Source organism: Pteropus medius, unplaced genomic scaffold (genome assembly GCF_902729225.1).
Source record: "Pteropus medius unplaced genomic scaffold, Ma_sr-lr_union100, whole genome shotgun sequence".
NCBI lineage: Eukaryota > Metazoa > Chordata > Mammalia > Chiroptera > Pteropodidae > Pteropus > Pteropus medius.
The window spans coordinates 3,804,231-3,824,213 of NW_024354503.1; the positions used below are offsets into that span (position 1 = coordinate 3,804,231).

Genomic DNA, 19,983 nt, shown 5'->3' on the forward strand with positions numbered 1-19,983 from the left:
TCTGTTTCCCAGGCTGGCAGTGATGGTGAAAGTATAGGAAACTGCCCCTTTTCCCAGCGGCTCTTTATGATTCTTTGGCTCAAAGGAGTTGTATTTAGTGTCACAACTGTTGACCTGAAAAGGTAAGTCTTGGTTGTAGTTTGGGATCCACTTGAGTATATACTGTACTGTTCAGTTTGATCTTTCCCCATCCCTCATTTTGCTTGCATATGTTCTCTAAAAATATATTAAAGTTCAGATGATTTATAGAAAAATTTAGCTTGTATTTAGTATTACATGGCAACTCACAATGTCAGTAAATTGCATATGGCCACTCAGTCTTTTTAGGAACTTATTGTATATTTGCCTTAAATTTCAAGAGCAGCACCAGGAGCTAAGTTTTACTGTGGATGCAGTGAAATCTTCGACTTTCCAGTATAAACATGGAGCTATGAAGAACTTTCTAAGCAGATAGCTTTTTAGTCTCAAGTGTGCTAAACAAGTGGCCTATATAATTAAAGACAAGAATGGGATTTTAGGAGGATAAATACTGCTGCAGTCTATTTCATTTAGTCTACTTTTCAGGGAATAATAGGAATTTTTTATAATAAGATCTTAACTATGTTTAGTTAAATATAATTGTAAAATAAGAGCAATCGTCCATGGCCCTGTGATTGTTCTTGCTGGTTGAAGCGTTGCTTTCCACAGACCACAGTGGTGAGGGCTGAGAAGAGTGCTAATAAGTAGTAAGCGCCTTTTACTCAGGAACTTCTGTTGTTTCTTAGCAAACAAGTCGGAGGTGAAGAACATTCACACTTAAAAAAAAAAAAAGGGTTAAGAACAATTATACCAACAGAAAATCTAGGATTCAGCAGTGGAAATATATTCTTCTTGACACAAATGCCACAACATGGTTTGCTGCTTATTTTTTAAGCATATCAGACATGAACAGTGCCCAAGAAAAAAGTATTGACCAGCTGTCACTTGATGGGTGGAAGAATTCATTTATATTATCCCTCTGGGCATCACAAAGTGGGAGTTATTTGAGAGCTGTAATCCCATTCCCAGTTCTAGGTTAGCATTCCCTGGGTCCTCTGTCAGTTCCGTAAAATGTATTCTTACTTACTGCTAGTGCACTTATTTGAGATTTCACAGACTTAAAATTGGTTTATTTTCAATAAATAATGAAGTCTTCCAAGAACTTCTTTAGTTATGTATATGAATGTAGAGGTAAATCTTTGGGGCTAGTAAGAGTTCAAACTACAGGCACTTTCAAAGACATATTTAGCTCATATTGGACAGAGAGCTATTGTAAGAATGAAATAATTCATGTAGTTTCTCTTCTATTACTGTTTTTTTCCTGCATGCATTCACAAAGTTTCACAATATAACTCCTAAAAATAGACCATGCCACCAGGCACACACCCTTACTGTGTCTTAAAATACATGGGTTTCTCCTATTCCATTTTTGGGTTGGAGCAAGTGAGTTGACTGTCATGCTTCCAAAAATCCTTTGAACAGTTCAATACAGTGCTTGAATGTGGTACATACCATTAATGGTGTCATTTGGCTCAGAAAAGGAAGTGAACACATAATGGCTATTTTGGTCATCAGTTTCACTTTTCATTTACAAACTTTTTAAGGCATTATTCCTCTAAGTTGATTAATATTTGATTTATGTGTGTTTCAGAGTAATGTACCCTACACGTCAAAAGTGACACATGGGAAAATGAAAGATTCAAGGCTTCCTATTATAAAATACTACCACTCAAAGAAAATGTATGTTTATTTTTGTAAAATCAGCAGAGACCACTTAAAATTAGAGCCTATATATTTTAGTTTTCTTCAGAAATCTTTTGTCTACCGTACATTAAAAAAAGTGTTTCTTAAGGGCAATTAAAAGTATACAAGCAGTACATGATAATGAGTCCCCTACACCTCTAGTTCCTAGTCCCCCACTTCCTCTTCACAGATATCATTGCATTTAGATTTGGTCTTTATCCTTCCAATTATTTCTATGAGTTTACCTACTTATAGTCTTGAGTTAGATTTCAAGGAGAAAGTACCCCAAGAAAGTGAACATTGGCTTAAAAAGTCAGTGTAAAATAAAGTCATGAAGGAATAAAACATCCTGTAGTAAAAAATACCTTTCATAATATATTCTTAACTTTAAAACTTTAAATATAACTGTTTTTAGAAAACTGGGGAGGGAGGAGGAAATGCCTACAGTGCTTATTTTCCTGCTTTTCCTGATAATTGCTCAATTCCTCGGTGAAAAGTACTGATCTGAGAACAAACTGGTGGAGAGCAGTAGAGCTCTTCCAAGAGCTATTTAGAAGCCCACTCTACGCTCTGAAAAAATCATTGTTACATGACATTTTATCCATAGAAACAAGCCAGTTTCTAGTTCTGGCACTGAGTGACACATTCTCTTTGAATCTCAATTGGTATTAATGAGTATGCCGGTGGTATTCATGTGCCCCTGTGAAACTTGGAACAATATCCCATTGCTTGCCTGCCAGCCAGTGCTGCCTTAATGCTTTAGTGGGAGTCATTTCTAAACCTACTTTTCTGTTCATGCTGCAATTATATTACAGAATTTTAGATTAAAAAAAAAGTGCCCAGGTTTCAGGAGGAATTTAAATTTACATCAATCACCATTCGAACAAAAGCTTAAGTTTATATTCAGATAAATATAAGTAAAAATATTAAAATTTGGGGTACATATTTAAAGATGTTATCACATGTCATCAAAGGGGAGCAACTGTGGCATTGTAGAAAGTATTAGGGGTATAGACCTTCTGTTTGGAGGGAGCCATGGCACCAACTTCCCGAGACGTTGGGCAAGCTACCTCATCTTGGAGGTCAGTTCCCTCATTTTTAAATTCAGGAAAAAGGAAGAGAAAAATAAACTAACATTTCTTCAGTGTCTACAATGTGCTAAACACTGTTCAGTATTTTTACTGTTCTTATCAAACCGTTTTCAGACCTGTTGTTGAATAGAATTCATTGTTCTATCACCATGATATTATAGGGCCTTTCTGGCTAACAGCAGGAACCAAGATCTTTATTTGAAGACTTTGACCATCTTCATTATGGCCAGAAGTTCCTAAATCAGAGATCAGCACCTCTAGAGCAGAGAGAGAGAGAGAGAGAGAGATATATATATATATATATATATTAATAAGAGATATATAGTCAGAGAGACAGAGCATTTAGAGACAGAGAGACAGAGAGACAGAGACAGAGACTGACTTGGATATAGCTAAGTGTGGCCATATTTTTTTCATACTTGCCGAGATAAACTTTTCTGGTTTAGTTTGTCTTTCTTTATTTCTTTTTCTTCATTGGAAACAGAAATGAAAGTAGAAACGATAACTTTAAGAAATTAACTTTTTATTGTAAAAGCAGTGATATCTGCTCTATTAGCAGTAAATAAAACCCCTTTTCCATGATATTCTCTGAGGAGAAAAAAAGCGTAAATTGCAGAAGGCCACTTTTTAAAGGTCTGGGAAAAGTATGTTTCCATTTTCCTATTCCCCCCTTAAACAACAACAAAACGGTCTCCTCCTTTGCACTGTCATTACTTATTTTCTTTTTCAAATGTTAACATACCATTGTGTGAGTCAGACCCACATGAAGGTTGCCATAATGCATACATTTTTGGGAGATTATTATGATAGTTTAAACTTTAACAATTTTGTAATAGTTTAAAATGTTACAGTGAAATGATAAAACAGTTCTGCATATCTTAAAAGACGATTATAAACTCAGAACAAAATCTGATTTCCAGATAGATTCTTCATATAGTTTGTTTTCATTATCAAGTCTCTGGTTCCACCAGTCTGAAAACAGCCTTCAGGAAGTTGAGAGATCAGTTTGATTTCCAGGTAGATCTTCAGTAATAGCAGTGTGAATGATAAATATAGAGGCCTTTTCCATTCTATTTCCTGCTGCTGGCCAGTCAGGAAAGTACAGACTCTGTTCTTCCCCTTTGTAAATTTGACTTGAGTTATCTGAAACCCTATTAGAATAAGTGCTACAATTCCAGATATGTCTCATGAATGCATTCTGAATCACTTGCATGCCCTGTGTGTATGTGTGTGTGTGTAAGAGAGAGAGATACATAAAGACAGAGGAGAAGTTTGCTGACACGCCTGTATGTTCTTTTTCAAGATGATTTTAAAGGTGATAATTCCTGTTGAGATCACTAAGAGCTGAATTAGAAATATGTTAGTGAATATTTTTCTAAACCTGTTATCAATATAAACTCTGCTTATAAACTGTGTTATTAAAATCTGTTAAGAATTATAGAAACCGTATTTGAAACCTTTTCATGGGAGAGGGCGTGCTGTTTTGTTTTAAAATGGCTTGCTCTGCAAATTGACATTAAAGTAGACAAAAATTAACAGTATATCACATTTAATGTAAATAAATAAAATCTTTTAACTGGTTGAACTGGTACAGATAGACAATTGCTTAGTAACTGGGATCTTGCATGTATTTTGATGAGTCCACAATTCACTGACTCAGTAACTTCGGAATATAGCAAATCTAGTAAAGAATAATTAATTATAGTAAATTGAAACAAACTAGGGATTCGAAGTGTTGACTTTTTTTGCTTATTTGCTGTATAGTGTCCAATATCCTCTGGATTTGGGTGAATTAATGTTATGCCTTGAAAATCAGCACCTTCAAAAGGGAAATCCTTAGCACTTTTTTCCCCATTTAGTGAGTCAGCTAGTTACAAACAGGTCACCTATAAGAACCAGCTTCAGTGTCCTACGGTTATGTTGTACTCATTTTATACCAAGCAGCTGGAACTGAGCCACCAGTCCGATGTCCTCCAATTGTTGCAAGTGTACCAAATTAAATTTTAATTGCAGTTCAGCCACTTAAGTTGCTTAAAGTATTAGCTCCTATAAGGTTCCTCCTCATTTCTTTCTTTCCCTTTCTTTCTGTTTTCTTGTTTTAGTTTGTTTTTCTTTATTTCTTTTTCTTCATTGGAAACAGAGAGAGAACAGAATTTTTTTTTTATCTAAAAGACAACTATGAAAAAAAAGACTACTTTTATAAGTAACATTAAAAATAAAAAACCCCAAACATTGAAGAAAATTTGTGTTCTTAAGGCTGTTTCTAGCTATCACTCATGGGAAACATTTGAATGAGTTTGAAGGAATTGTTGAATATTTATTGAAGGCCTTTTATGATGTAAACCAAAGATGTCTTGAAATTTTTAGCCATTGCCTGTTGGTTCAGTTTCATTTATCTTATACTGCAGTTCCTGAAATGTTAAGTTTCTGTGAAGCATCTGTAAAATGAGCCTTTGTGAGTCAGACAAAACACCTAAGGTCTCAGTGCCAGGTGAGGACTAGAGGTTGAAGAATCTTAGATTCTGTTGGCTTGATAACTTGATATAGCTTCTAAGTGAGTCACCTCAGTACTTACAACTTGCCCATTTATTTGAAGTCTTCTAATCTAATCAATGTAGAGGCATTAAAATTTCTTCTCATGCCTACTCTCACTTGAAGTCTGGATCTAACGTGATTGTTCTTCATCTCAGCAGTTAATCCTGGAAAATAGTATCTATTACCTTTATTATTTAACACTCTATATAGCCTTTCAGTAGAAACAAGGTGGATTATTCACTAGTCACTGATATTAATGGAAAATTGGTAATCATATGCCTGGTTTTACTTCACTTACACACCTCTGTATTAATCAGATTTCTTATTACCAATCAAAACTGGATAACCAGTTTTGAACCATCAGAGTCAAATAGAGTTTAAAACTGCCAGTCTCATCTCCTGCGTAATGCTTTGTTAATGTGATAATTGAAAGCAGTAATGACTTTCATTTGCATACTTTGGTTTAGTTCACTTTCACATGCATCATCTGGTTTGATCTTTATGGGCAAAGCAGGTCTTATAGCCATAGTACAGATGAGGAAATCCAGAGCCAAAGAAATTGTGACTGACTCAGTCATTTAGCTGGTAAATTGAATGGCAGATCTATTTATTCAATTTGGGATTTTAACCGAGTGCTTTTTATTCAGTCTTTGGTTCTTCTTTACCATGCTAACTTTATCTGTCCTGTAATAAATATTTTTGTTTAGAGAGTTTAAAAGCTGTCATAATTTATTACAGAAGTAATAGCTGTTATTTATTTCACTGCCCTCCCACCATGGGTTGTTTAAAGCGTTGATCTCTTTCTTCCTCTTACCCTACTCCACCCTGTTCATGAAAAAATTATTTGTAAAAGACACAGATGTAAGTTATTACTTTATACTTAGGCATTTGATGGACTGTTTATTAGCCCAAAAATGTTGATGGGTATGTTTTGTAACTTGGAATAAGAAAAGTGTTTTCTAGGTGATCACAATTTGTATATGACAAAATTAAAGAACATTCTTACTCCTCACTGGCATTCATGGGAGATGTGTGTGTTTTCTTTCCCATGTGTGCGTTTTATACAAATTTTATTAACCCTGCCTGCTTTGATGAGATACCGTTGTTCTTTTTCTTATCTTTATGCTACGTTTTTTAAAACTTTAAAATATTAAGATTTGAAAATAAATATGTAAACCTTAAACCAGTGTTCCCCAACCTTTCTGGTGCCAGGGACCAGTGCTCCTATGGGAATCTAATGCCTGATGATCTGAGGTGGAGCTGAGGTCATGATGCTAGCGCTCTGGGGAGTGGCTGCAAATACAGATGAAGCTTTGCTTGCCCGCTGTTCATCTCCTACTGTGCAGTCCAATTCCTAACAGGTCACGGACTGATACTGGTTCGTAGCCTAGGGGTTGGGGACCCCTGCCTTAAATGTTAGGGTTTCTGGACTCTTGATAATATACAAGGTCTTCTTGAGTTGAGGAGGAAATAAATTATAAGGGGAACAAATGTGAGTCTATGAATGAAAATGTGACTGAGTGACTTGAAGACTGACAATGACTACGGTCTTAGACATGCTGGACCCTTCAGTGATCAAAGAACAGGTGGTCAGGAGGATGAGTGAAATGGAATAACCAAAAGAATCCAAGGAAATGAAAAATAGAAAAGGATTAGTATTTCTATAAGTTACTGGAATCTTATAGGTAGACCTATTCAAATAAATGTGGACCTGGAATACTTAAGTTTCATGTATCCCTATTATTTTGTGCTCACTTTACCTTAGCAGACTAAAGAATGCGCATTAAAAGAATCAAATTTAAAAATCAAATCAGATTTTGACTTAAAAGTCTTTTTTTGGAGCTTAGGTTTTTATAGAAGTTGATAGAAAATATGTCTTCTTTCCCTTTGCCTTGGGAGTGAGATAGGCTCTAGAATTTGGGTAGAGAGAGTCTCTGAGTTAGAAAATTATGGCTAATTGGATAATTAATAGGTCTTTGTATCTTTGATTAGAATGTAGTCATAGAAAGATGAGGTACTCTCCAAACCTAAATTGAGAGACAGGGTTTGGGGTAAGGAGTGGGGAGGGTAAGAAAAGAAGAGAGAGACAAGGAAAAGGAAAGGAGAATGAAATGAATGAGACCAGGGGAAAACGATAAGTTGGGCTAAGTATAGATTTTAGAGTACCCTCTATTTTAAAAATTCTTTTTAATGACAAAATATTTCACCTCTATGATACACTTAGAGATATCCTTTATGCATTTGTGGTAAGGAGAGAGGAAAGGAGGGCTTAATAGGAGGGGGGAAGTTCTTTAAAGGAATCAGTATATTATATATTTTTAAGTTAACCTTTGTAATTATGAAAGTTTTCAAACATACACAAGAATAGAATAAACTTCCCTATAACCTCAATTCAGTTACCGAGATTTTGCCCATTCGTTTTGTTCTTTTTCTTCTATTTCTCCTCTTCCTAAAATGAATTTGGATAAAAAAGCTTTATTTAATATATATTTTAAGGCTTTCTTATTCACTATAATATTTTTTCCATTTTATGTTGCCTGTTACCTTTGTTATGCTGTCTTTGTATATCGAAGTAATTTCAATTTTAGATAGTCAAATCTGGTCATCTTTTTCTTTGTTAAGTCTAGACTTCTAGGAAAAAGAGGTAGCACCTGAATTTGGAATCATAGTTAAAAAGGACTATAGGAATCAGCTGCTCTTCTCCCTTATTTTATAAAAAAAGAGGAGGGACAGCCTAGGTGTGAATTATGGTTTACCCATCTTTATACAATGAATTGGTACCAGAGTTGAACTAGATAGTGACTTTCCCAATTCCCAAGTCTTTTCCCTTCATTCTACCACCATTTCTAATAAGAACCTCAGTTAAACTTGGAATGAGAATAAAGGACTTTGTTTTTTGGTTAAAATCAAAGACTCCTAATTTTTTTTTTTTTATCATAAATTATGTGCTTTGTGGAAGTTTGCTTATCAGAGTGCTATTACAGCTGTTATACTTAGTGGGAAAATACTATTATTCATTTTTATGTACTATAAAAAGTAGAAACACTCTGAGAATTTAAAGTATTGTTTCCTTCTCAATTAGAGTAAAAAATGTTCCAATTTTGACCACTATTTTGCCTAACAGGAAGCCTGTAGACCTGCAGAACTTGGCTCCCGGGACCCACCCACCATTTATAACTTTCAACAATGAAGTCAAAACGGATGTAAATAAGATTGAAGAATTTCTTGAAGAAGTCTTATGCCCTCCCAAGTAAGTATCAAAGAAAACATGCAAGGAAATAATTGCCATCTCTTTAAAGCTTTGTCTTATCTGCTCCTTAGAGACCTTTCTCCTAATGATACTTGAGTTAAATTCTCACAGTATTAAGTTGGAATGACTAGGATAGGACTTCATTCGTTATAATTAATGCTACCCAGATATGAGAATTGGCCTCTGGCTAGGCCAGTAGCCATACTGTGAAAGGTAGGAATCTGATTAAGCTGTGTAGAGTACGTGCTTAAGGTAGGTTTGGGACATGTGAGATAGGTCAGGAAAGATTTGTAATTTGAGGAATATAGGTTCCAAATTGAGAGAGAAGTTTAGCGAGGAGAAAAGATGGGAAGAGACTGGTTCAGACTGAACGCAGCCAGAATGTCTAAGCAGGTGTGTGGTACAGGTTGCTGGGGAATTTTCTGTCAGCCATTTTAAAGGTAACTTTCTGAAGCTACCACTCAAAGGAATTGACTTTTTAGACTTGTGTCCTCGGGATTCAGTTTCTGTTTATATATTTGAGGTGTTCTAGATCCTCAGATCGTACATGGTTAACGATTTTAGAGTACCATTTCCTGTAATGTGAGGTACATTTGAGGAATAGATGAACTCTAATGACAATACCTAAATTGCAGTTTTGCATCATACTGTCATCTTGGCATAGGTTCAGAGCATTTTTGGTTTCTTTTAGGCTTTTCCAGTTTTATTATCCTGAAAACTGAAATGTTTCTTTTGGCTCAAGCCTTTCTTGCTAGTTAATTTGACTTCTATATCCAGATAAATTTCCCAGGAATGGGATTATTGGGTCAGAGGGTTCTAAAATAATTAATTTCTCAATATTCATTCATTCATTCAATCAATCATTCATTCTGCAAAATAGCTATTGGGCAGCAAAGCTCTGTGGACACAATAGTGAATAAGACACAGTTCCCACAGTACAGTCGACTATGGATGGTGGAGGTGCTTTTATGGGAAAGTGAGTGGAATCAGGAAAGGCTTTCGAGAAGAGACAACACTTGAATTAAACTTTAAATTTAAAAAAGTAGCCTTTGGCAGATGAGCAAAGGAGTGAGAGTTATTCCAGGCAGAATTATAATGTTGAATCAATAGTGTTTCTTTTGGGGACCTGACGTTATGGCTGGAGCGTAGAGTGCAGGATTGGAGATGGTAGTTTGGAAGGCTGCTAGGAGAAGTATGAATAGTGATACCTCTGTCTACAACTAGCCCATCTCTTATTATGAATAGAATTGCCCTCTGTTTAGCAGTCTTGTACTAAGCCTAAAATTTCATTTTCTTAATCCTTTATTACAAAAGCCTATCTTCTACCTTCCATCCTGTCTTTCTAAGAGCCTCAAACTTCTTTTATCTCTGCTTAGCAGGAGTTCAAACCTTCCTTCCATTTGCAGTAAAGTTTCTCCAGACCAACATTAATAAAACCATATCTTGATTTTTCCTCCAGACCTTGTATGTAAGTAGAAACCAATAAAGTCTCTAAGGGCCAATACATCAAAACTGGGATCTTTGTAAAATATAAATTCAAACTGTATACACAACAGTAAGGAACTACTATGAACATGTGTTCAACTTAGTGGAAATAATTTTTGAAAGATTGTTGCATCATAAAATCTACTAGATAGATCCCTTTTTATTCTTAAAAGTCTGTCAGCTTTGAGGGAACTTTCATATGTGCCAGGTTGTCCTCAGACACTAATGAAAGCAGTCTTCCTCTCATGTAACTATAGATCATTGTACCAACATTAAATTATAAATAGAGAACAGTTTGAATGACTTGTCATTCTCTATGAAGAAAACTGTATTTTGTTTCAAAGCATTGTCTGAAGTGTTTAATGTGTAAATTCTTCCAAGGGTATTTAAGTTTTTGAAATCAGTATGCTGATAACATTATATACCATTTCAGTGAAATGGACATTTTCTCATACCGTCTTCTAGTCTTCTTCAACAGCAACAACAAAAATAATTTTTATTTTCTCTTGTTATTTTTCTCAGAGGAAATAGACATTAGGAGAAATAATAAAGCTAATATCAAATTATTCTGGTTTCTTGACATCACAGCTTTTTGAATTGGACTTTGAAAATAGTTTCACTTTGCTTTTTATATATCGAAATTTCAGCCCCATTTTGTTTGGAAATATTTGTAGAGATAACTCTAACCAGAGATGGTCTTTTCTTTCAGTTTAAATAATTTAATTTAAATCTTAGATATTTCTGTTATAAAGGTTTCACAATAGGCTAAATTCTCTCTAAGGGTAATTTCCTTTTTTATGTGTTTTAGTTTATATTCTGAAGAGAGTTTCTAAAGAGCTTTTATAATTCATTTTTTTTAGAAGAGAGGATTTTTTATATTGCTAATGCCTCTGCTGTTATTAACTAACATTCAAGTGCTAGTTATGTGCCATGCACAGTGCATTGTGGATTATTTTTCTGGATTATCTCAATCCTCTTTGAGAGGATCCAGAAAAATGAGTAATCCAAATAATTTGTCCAAGGTTAATTGACAGAGCTGTCATACCAACTTTCAAAGCCAGGTCTGTATGACTTCAAAAGCCTATGTTTCTTCTTTCTATTTTTCATTTCATTGAGTTTGACTTTTATGAAAGAGGTGAAATGTAAGTCTTTAAACTGAGTTTTGAGTTTTCGTGAGTACCAAATTGAAGGCTAGCTAGCTCAGGCTTAGAGGAAGAGTAGGAGAGATATCCAAGATAGTTTTCTTTACTGTGATGAACAAGTTGGACTAAAGGTGGTGTCAAACTGAATTTAGTGAATCCTTTTAAAAAAGTAGGTGAGGTTTAACTTCTGATGCATTTAACTTAAATCAAGCAACTTTTGCTGGTCTATGTAAGTATAGGTTTTAAAGAAGAAACTTTCTTTGAGGAAAGTTTGTGTATGTCGTTGTGTGTGTGTGTGTGTGTGTGTGTGTGTGTTTCCCTTGCTTGAGTGAAGGAACTACTTTGCCTCCTCCAGTTCCCCCACTCCCTAAAAAGGCTTTCAAAAAAGCTTTGAAATTTGGATTTTTAACTGAAGCAGGCCTGTATACTTGGCTAACTTACTGATAAAAGAGATGGATAAAGTTAGATAATTTGGGGGAAGAGCTCTATAAAAATGAGAAATAGAGACAATGAAAGTTGAATTTATAAGGATAAAGACTATATAACTAGACTTTACTCTTACATTAGCACAAGAAAGAAAATATCTGAGATCTTTCCTAAAAGAGCGGAACTATTCTTAGCTAGTCTACCACTAATAGTTTGTGGTATAGTACAGAAAAAAGGACTAATCGGAAAGTCTAAATACCATGAATGCTCATGTCTGTTCTGTTATTGACACATAGCTTTTATTAATTATTTGCTTTCCCTCGTTAAATGTTAATATGAATGTTCACAATAATTGAAAATTATTGCTTTATCAAGCTATTTGCTAAAATTAATAATGATGAATTATTAAAATCTAGTGTGTGCAAGGGGGAATACAAAAAGAGTTGACAACTGATTTTGGACCTGTTGGTTTAGAATTTGATTTATATTTTAGAATCTGACTTGTCATAAAACAAAAACAACACTAGGGACAGGAAATCTGAGTTTTAGTTTGGTGATACTTTTAACTAATCCAGTGACCTGGGGCCAAGTATGTAAACTTCCTGGAATATAGTTTTCTTTTAGCAAAATGAAAGATTGAGATGAATGGTCTCTTGTAGCTATAGTATTTTATACATTAAATTAATGATACAAATTTAATGGTTTGTTTTAGAAGGGAAGAACAGGGCATGTTAACCTGTTTAGAGATCAGTGTTTTTTAAAGAATTTTAATAGCATCTCTTTCCATATTAAAGGGGACGTGCTGATTGAAAGCCCTTTATTCTTACCTGTTCATTAAAATAGATCTCTAGTAAGTATGCTTCTCTGTGCTCATCATTACAACTTCAGCACGTAATACAATCCCTGACACATAGTAGATACTTAATAATTAGAATAAATGAGTATATGTATGAATAATGAATATATAAAAATGATCTGTAATCCAAACCTGCCTTCCTCTAAGTTATTTTGAGAATTTTGAAGTTTACTTCATTAGAAAAAGTTGGCACAGCTAATTATTGGTTGAGGAAAAGAAGACTAATTTTGGAAACTTGGCTAGAGGAAGACATAGACGTATTGAAGAGGCACTTAAGTTCCTTGTACTATTTTTTGTTTGGAACAAGTCAATGAAGGTACTGTATTACCAGTGGTGAAAACATTTAAATTGGAGGTTGGTTGTTTTTATAGTCAAGGGAAACCCAGGGTATGTTGAAGCAGGGATTAACTGTTACAGCTCAGGCAGGAAAAATAAACTCAGGTGAAATTCATTTACTATAATTGCTCGCTGAATACCTTGTTATGTAAATAATTTTGTTTATAAGAGAAATCTTTAAGCTTAAAAATCGAGATATTAAAAAGATAACTTGAGCATATAGGTGTTCAATAGATAGTTTATATTCTTCTTACCAATTTAGTACTATGTCCACTTTTTAGAAGATATAATTCTTGAATTCAAGATAGTAAGTGTAAAAGATATGAATATAAACTAATCCAAACTGTATCTTGCAACTGAACTAAATTTCTATAGAAAAATACTTCATTTTTAATTTAAAGTAGCAAGACAGCATAAAATATATGAATAAATCTAAATTATTAACTTTAAGACTTTTTTCCAAAGTCTGCCCATTTTCTAGTGAAATTTTGTAGGACCTTTTAGCTGATGTTCCCTGAAATGGACCTGAGAGTCCAGATTCCTCCGGCCCTGCCTCCCTGGAGCTGAGGCTGCCTCTGCTGAAGGAAGGAGTGAACTGTTGAGCTTTTTCACATGTATTTTCCAGTTTGAGGAAGAAATACATGGGTGTGTGTTTGAAATTTAAATTTGTAAAATACACATTTGCGTAGTTTTTTTAGAAACTTATGACACAAGTGTCTCTTCTCAAAGTAGAAAAACTTTGTAACAACGTAACAAAGCCGTTGTTAGCAAAATTCCCAACATCCTGTTTTACTGTTGCTCAGTGCCACCCTTACAAAATTTAATAAGTGGAATGTTTCGGAAAATCCCGAGTGTTGTATAATCTGAAGTGAGTGATCTGCCTCTTGCTGTTTTTGTCCCTAACCTACTGTGAGTGTGCTTGAGCAGCCGAGATTCTTTTCCTACTGTCAAGGTTCTCTGGCACTGCTGCACAGGGCTGGTTCAGTGCACGGGACTGATTCGCATTCCTATTTGAGAAAGTTCTGCAGTTTAAATGTGCCTAGTGCAACTGGGAAAGCGAATTTTAAACTTTAATTGTGATTAATTTAAATTCATGTTCAAACAGCCACATGTCACAAATGGACTACTGACATGGAGAATTCAGATATAGAATATTTCCATCATCACAGAAAGATTTCTTAGAGTTTTCTAAGACTCCCAGTGGCTTTGAACAAGTAGACTGTTTACCCAGTATTTTAGTTTATAAAATAGAGGTGGAGAGCGAATGCCTTTTTGTTGCCAAGAATATTAATATGTGAAAAACACCGTGCAGAGCTTTGCTTCTTAAGGAAAAATACATCTTTAAAATATCACAGAAAATAGATGATGGCATTTCTTGGAGTAATAACAGTTAAAAGCTGTCTAGTAACTGCTAGCACAATGGTTTGTTGATTGAGAGAATTTACACTAATGTATCTTTGGAGGACCTATAATCCATTATCACTTTTTCCATTTAGGTACTTAAAGCTTTCACCAAAACACCCAGAATCAAATACTGCTGGAATGGACATCTTTGCCAAATTCTCTGCATATATTAAGAATTCAAGGCCAGAGGCTAATGAAGGTAAAAAAGAAATGATTTCTATGTTTTAAGCTCGTGGGACAGTGCCTAACAAGTAGGTGTGTGATAAAATGTTTATTGAACGAATTTGTTCTTATATTCTTAATAGTGCATCAAAAACAGTGGGAGTTGGGTGGTTAAGCTATAGATTGATATAGTTTAAAACATTACTAAATCTTTATTGTTGTGTGCCAGCTTTCTAAAGTCAGCCTCCGTTGATTTTTATGCTAATTACATTTAAAAAGCAATTTTTGGAATTGCTGTAATAGAGCCTTTAGATTCACCAGCCTTCCAAATTTCTCTGTATCCTAAAACAAAGATTTTAGTTTCAAGTCATATTTTCTTGGTGAGAATATTTTAGGTAGTATAGATACAATTTTCTTATTTCTTAAAGGGCACTCTCTTATTATTTCATTTATCAAACTTACATTTGATATACTGAAGGGAAAGCCCCTTTAAAAGAGGTCCCATTTAATGAACTTTGTTTTAACCACACCGTCCAGTAATTTCTCTTTTTCTTCCCTTTGAGATATTAAAATTGTTCTCTCTGGAGAAAACTACAGAGAGAGTATTAGTGTTTAATTAAAAGTAACAGCAATAACCAAAAAGCCAGCTCCTAAAGATGCTTTAATGCATCATCGTTTTAGACAGTTGAGTTTTTTCACACATATTTTCCAATTTGAGGAAGAAATATATGAGTGTGTGTGTTTGAAATTTAAATGTGTAAATCACACATTTGTGTGTGTTTTTTTTAAAGCTGTTGTGTCATGAATGTCTCTCTCAAAGTAGAAAAACTTTGTAACAACACAACAGAATCCTTGCTAGCAAAATTCCTGACATCTTCTATTGTTCCGTGCCACCTTTACAAAATTTAATATATGGTAGGTTCTGGAAATTCTGAGTATAGGGTGATCTGAAGTGAGTGACCTGCCTCTTGCTATTTTTGTCCTTAACCTACTGTGGATGAGCAAGGTGCTTGGCCAGCCTAGTGGGGTTCTTTTGGGTAGAAGTTTATGGCAGCAAATGAACAAGGAATACCAAAGCGGGGAAAATATTAGTTCTGGTCAAAGAAGAATAAACATATTTTAAAAAATTGAAACACTTGCTGATTTCCTTATGTTATTTCAGTAGGCAGATTTCCAAGTTATTCAGGGTTTTTTTTTTTTTAATTATTAAGTTTTAAAATTGTAGCACTTTATAATTGAGTATTGAATTTCAGTGGTTCCTGGAATAATAGTCAATGCATGAAATGTTGGGTTTTTTTTTTTTTTCCCCCCCAGCGAAGGCAGAAAAGGGAAGAACATTAGTGCTCAGGCCTGGCTTACATCTCTTAAATGTGTTCCAGTAGCTACCTTGGTTTGGGAGCAGTTTTTCTTAGTAATTGGCTTTTTTCCTAATGTTTCTGTCTAAGCATTTTAATATACTAAGTAAACTGTCACAGTGGAGCCTTTCCTATCCACACATAGTATCTTTTCTGTTCTCCCTTTTCCTTTATGCAGGTGACTGTTTTTTCATCAAACTATCTTTTGCGCCTGATGCTCTTGCTGCATAGTTCTTTGAACTGTTAAAATCATGATGTTTTTATTTCTTTATGTGGCTCTTGGAAGCTGGAGGGTGGTTGAAATTTCTTTTGACACTTGGTACGGAGGAGAGGGGAATAAAATGTGTTTGCTTTAAAAAAAAATTGCTTTGGTAAATAGCGTTGAGGGGAGGGAATAGGAGGAAAATGAGTCATTTAAGTATAACTTTGTATTCTATTTTTTCCTATCAATTTGTTACTGTCTGAAGTAGCCACCAACGCTTACTGTCCTTAGAATTCTGTAACCAATAAGAACAAACAACATAGTGGATTACACAGTGCATAACTTAGAAGGCTTTATATGAAATTACCTATTGGTAAGTAAGAATTCCAGTTGCCAAGCAACTTCCCCCCACAGGGGCCTGTCACTGCTATGAGACTATAGAAAACAATGTTCCAAATCATTTTGGAGCTTAATGGCTCTCCCTTTTATGTATATTTGATGCAGCTCTCTTATTTTTCTGTTTCATGCAATCGAATGCTTTAAATGAGCCTAGGAAATCAGTGCTCTATCTCCTTATTCTCCGAAACAGTAGAGAGTTTGCGTAAAGATGGATTTGTCATTTTACATGGAAAATCAGAGTAGGCAGGTCTTTGATTAGTTTTATCAGCCTATAAAATGTTTTACAAAATCGAATAGATTTGGGAAATTTTAAGACATAATTCCAAGTAAGGGATTGGATGCTTAGATGCTACAGTATTGCGCGAGGGAAAGTGAAACAGAAAAGCCAAGGCTTGGATTGGGGTGTACAGTAAACAAGATGTAAAGACTAGAACGAAGGTAAAAACTGATTATAGACAGACAGACAGATAGAATATATAATTCTTTTGGTAACGTGTCCAAGTTGGTTGAGAGTAAGGGTTTGTGTAATCTTTTGAAGCATCAAGAGAAATTAGGGAATAATAGATTTTACAGGGATGGGTTAGGTATGATCTGTCCCAGATCTCCTAAGTCTTTTTCAGTCTATGATTTCATTAATTTATATAATTTATTAAGCTCCCCAATGTAACTAGTAGATCATTTATTAGTCTGTTTGGTATTTATAATATTCTTGAGAGACCCATGAATTTAGCAGTGGTGAAATCTGCCATTATATGCTCTGAGGCCTATTCTATAATGTCCAAATTCCTATTTTTAAATGGAGACAAGGAGTCTATAGATTCTGATTGCTTCCTTTTTATTCAAGATTCATTTTCCCTCCCTCTCTTCCTCCCTCTCAACCCCCACCTCCCCTTTCTGGAAAAGTGTTTGGAATCAGGATGATTGATTATTCATCATTGTAGCTATGAAACTGCATTGTATATTTAATCATCTTTAAATACTCATTATCTCTGCATGTTTTCCTCTAATGGGTTACCTGGCCTTTAAAAATTGTGTAAGATTATCCTTTATTAAAACTAGCAATAGCTTTGAAATACAGTTTTATCCATGTAAGTATTCATAATTTTTCTTCATTGTGAATTATGTTGTTTTTCTCCAACAGATAGGGACTTGTTACATATAATGTTTTCTGTCTTGCTTTATACTAATTCAAACTATACAGGTAATAAAGTAATGCATGCTTATTGAAAAAGTTAAAATAGTCTAGAAATAAATGTAAATGAAATTTCAGTGCCCCTTAATCACATTATAAAACCTCTTCCTCAACAGTTAGTATGTATCCTTTTATTCTATGTAATTTTGCAAACATTGTACATAAATATGTGTGTGTGTATTTGCACCATGCAGTTGTATTTTTCCCATATTATGTGGTGGGAATCCTTCACCTCATTATAGTTCTACCTCATTTTTTATAAATGCTGCTTAATATTCCATAATATGGATTTTTATTTAACTATTTCTCTGTTGGTAGACATTTAGACTGTCTCAAGTTTTTTTTTATTATGACAGACAAGTCTGCCAATGAATATCTTTGTGCTAGATTCCAAATAGGTCAAAGGTTTAATTCTTCAAAAATCTACACCAGTTAATATTCCCACTAATGTGAAAGTATTCATTTCCCCACACTCTGGTCTTGGGGGCTGTATGTGTGTGTGTGTTTGAATTTTGCTGTATTCTCATAGGCAAAAAAGTGTTTTGATTTTTCTAATTCATTTAAAACTGACTGTACGGCCTCTATTGCACTTACTAAATTTTTTTTTTTTTTTTGAGGGCTTTTGAAAGACCTTAGGGATGCCAGTGTTACTAGAGCAGGGATATTGGAGAATAATAGCACTATTTACTTATTAATTACAAGACAAGGAGCTGCTCTCTGATGGCCTGCTACTGCCGTCTAGTGGTTAATCCTGACATTTTCTTTATTTTAATTCTTTTGTGATGGTTTGTCTTCAAAACTTTATGATGTTTATTAGTACTTTAGAACTGCTATTTTTCTCTGTTTTGTTGGCTGTTCCTTATATTGATACATAAAAATTGTATCAAACTAATTAAGCATTCTTTTTACTAATATACCCTTTGTTCTGATATTCTTAAATATGAAAAATCACCTAACATTCTAGTCAGGTACAGAAATTTAGCTTCATTGCAGGTGCTGTGCTAAGTCCAAAATTATAGAAGGAAAAATAATTGTAATGTTTTGTTAGCTTAATTTTAGTTTCTGCCGTACATCTAAGATTATAAACATTGTATGTTGTAAACTTTGTAACTTTAGGATATTTTATTTTCTTATTTATGTATTTGAGAATTCAGGAAAAGGACTAATTTAGAGCAGGTCGAAGATTATTAACTTGCTCAAACTTAGCATACCACTTAAGTGTAATTTGGGACATTATCATTATTATTATTATTTTTAATGCCTACAGCACCTGGTCTTCCTAGATAGTCTCCCATCCAAGTACTAACCAGGCCCGACCCTGCTTAGCTTCCAAGATCAGACAAAATCGGGCACGTTCCGGGTGGCATGGCTGTAGACCGGGACATTATTTCAGTGTTGAATTCAGACAATATTATTTTCCTTAGAGGCAATGATTCTGTTCATTGTAATTAGATTAAAGACCAAGTCCTTATATCTAATATGTATTTATTCTGTATTCACTGATTTTTTTATATTCACTATTTTTAATAGGAAGCATATTGAATCTTATAAACTATATCAGCTATCTGTATGCATTATCAGTAGGTTATATTTATTGCCTTTGCATTTTCGATCTTTTATTTTTAAATGTCTTGATTCTCTGTTACTTTTCTAGTTGCAGTTGAACTCTCCTAATTCCTCAACTTTATTTTACTGAGTTCCAGTACCCTACTGGTTAACTATTTTCTCTGAGGAATAAACTAGCTTGATCCTGTCTAGAGTAACCTTTTATTAATAAAATAAGTAGTTCTTTGATCTTGATATTGTTGTCTGTCACTTGATATAACACATTCCAATTGGTTTGATATTTACCTAGTGAAAAATATTACCAGTTCTTCTTTACATTCTTTGAATGGCTGTTACGTTCTATATCAATATGTGGTGCCTGCCTCATTTTCAGCTTCGCACAAAGATATAATAGTCAAGTACAATATCTTCACTCAATAACAATTAGAAGGAAGAAGCTCATGATTTAGCACATTATTAGTTTAATGTAAATCAGCCCTGAGTTTAAAAATTTAATGGTTTAAAAAATCTTAGTAATAGAGAGTGCCCATATCAAAGACTGAACATAACTAGTAAATTTTTTAAAAGCATATTAAAAACTATAAGATATTCAGTTATCAGATACTAGCTTTTTAAAAATTTTTATGCAATTTTAATTTAACCCATCATGGCAATTTAGACAATTATAATCATTATCCCCAATTTTTTAAAATTGTGGTAAAATTAGTATATAACATTAACATTAGTTTCAGGTGTATAACATAGTAATTAGATCTTTGTATACACTATAAAGTGATCACCACAGTAAGTCTAGTGTATAGTCTGTCACCATACAGTTGACC

General features: G+C 34.1%; 1 protein-coding gene and 1 pseudogene across 1 annotated transcript in view; one reads left to right on the forward strand and one right to left on the reverse strand.

Moving 5' to 3' along the window:
- The window catches only part of CLIC4 (chloride intracellular channel 4), a 60,094-nt gene that overhangs the window by 31,912 nt on the left and 8,199 nt on the right, over window positions 1-19,983 (forward strand). The window contains exons 2-4 of the mRNA XM_039854546.1: window positions 13-122; window positions 8,512-8,637; window positions 14,379-14,485. Of these exons, the coding sequence (XP_039710480.1) occupies window positions 13-122; window positions 8,512-8,637; window positions 14,379-14,485 (343 nt within the window). The remainder of the gene's footprint in view (window positions 1-12; window positions 123-8,511; window positions 8,638-14,378; window positions 14,486-19,983) is intronic.
- LOC120596358 (uncharacterized) lies at window positions 18,855-18,973 on the reverse strand (annotated as a pseudogene).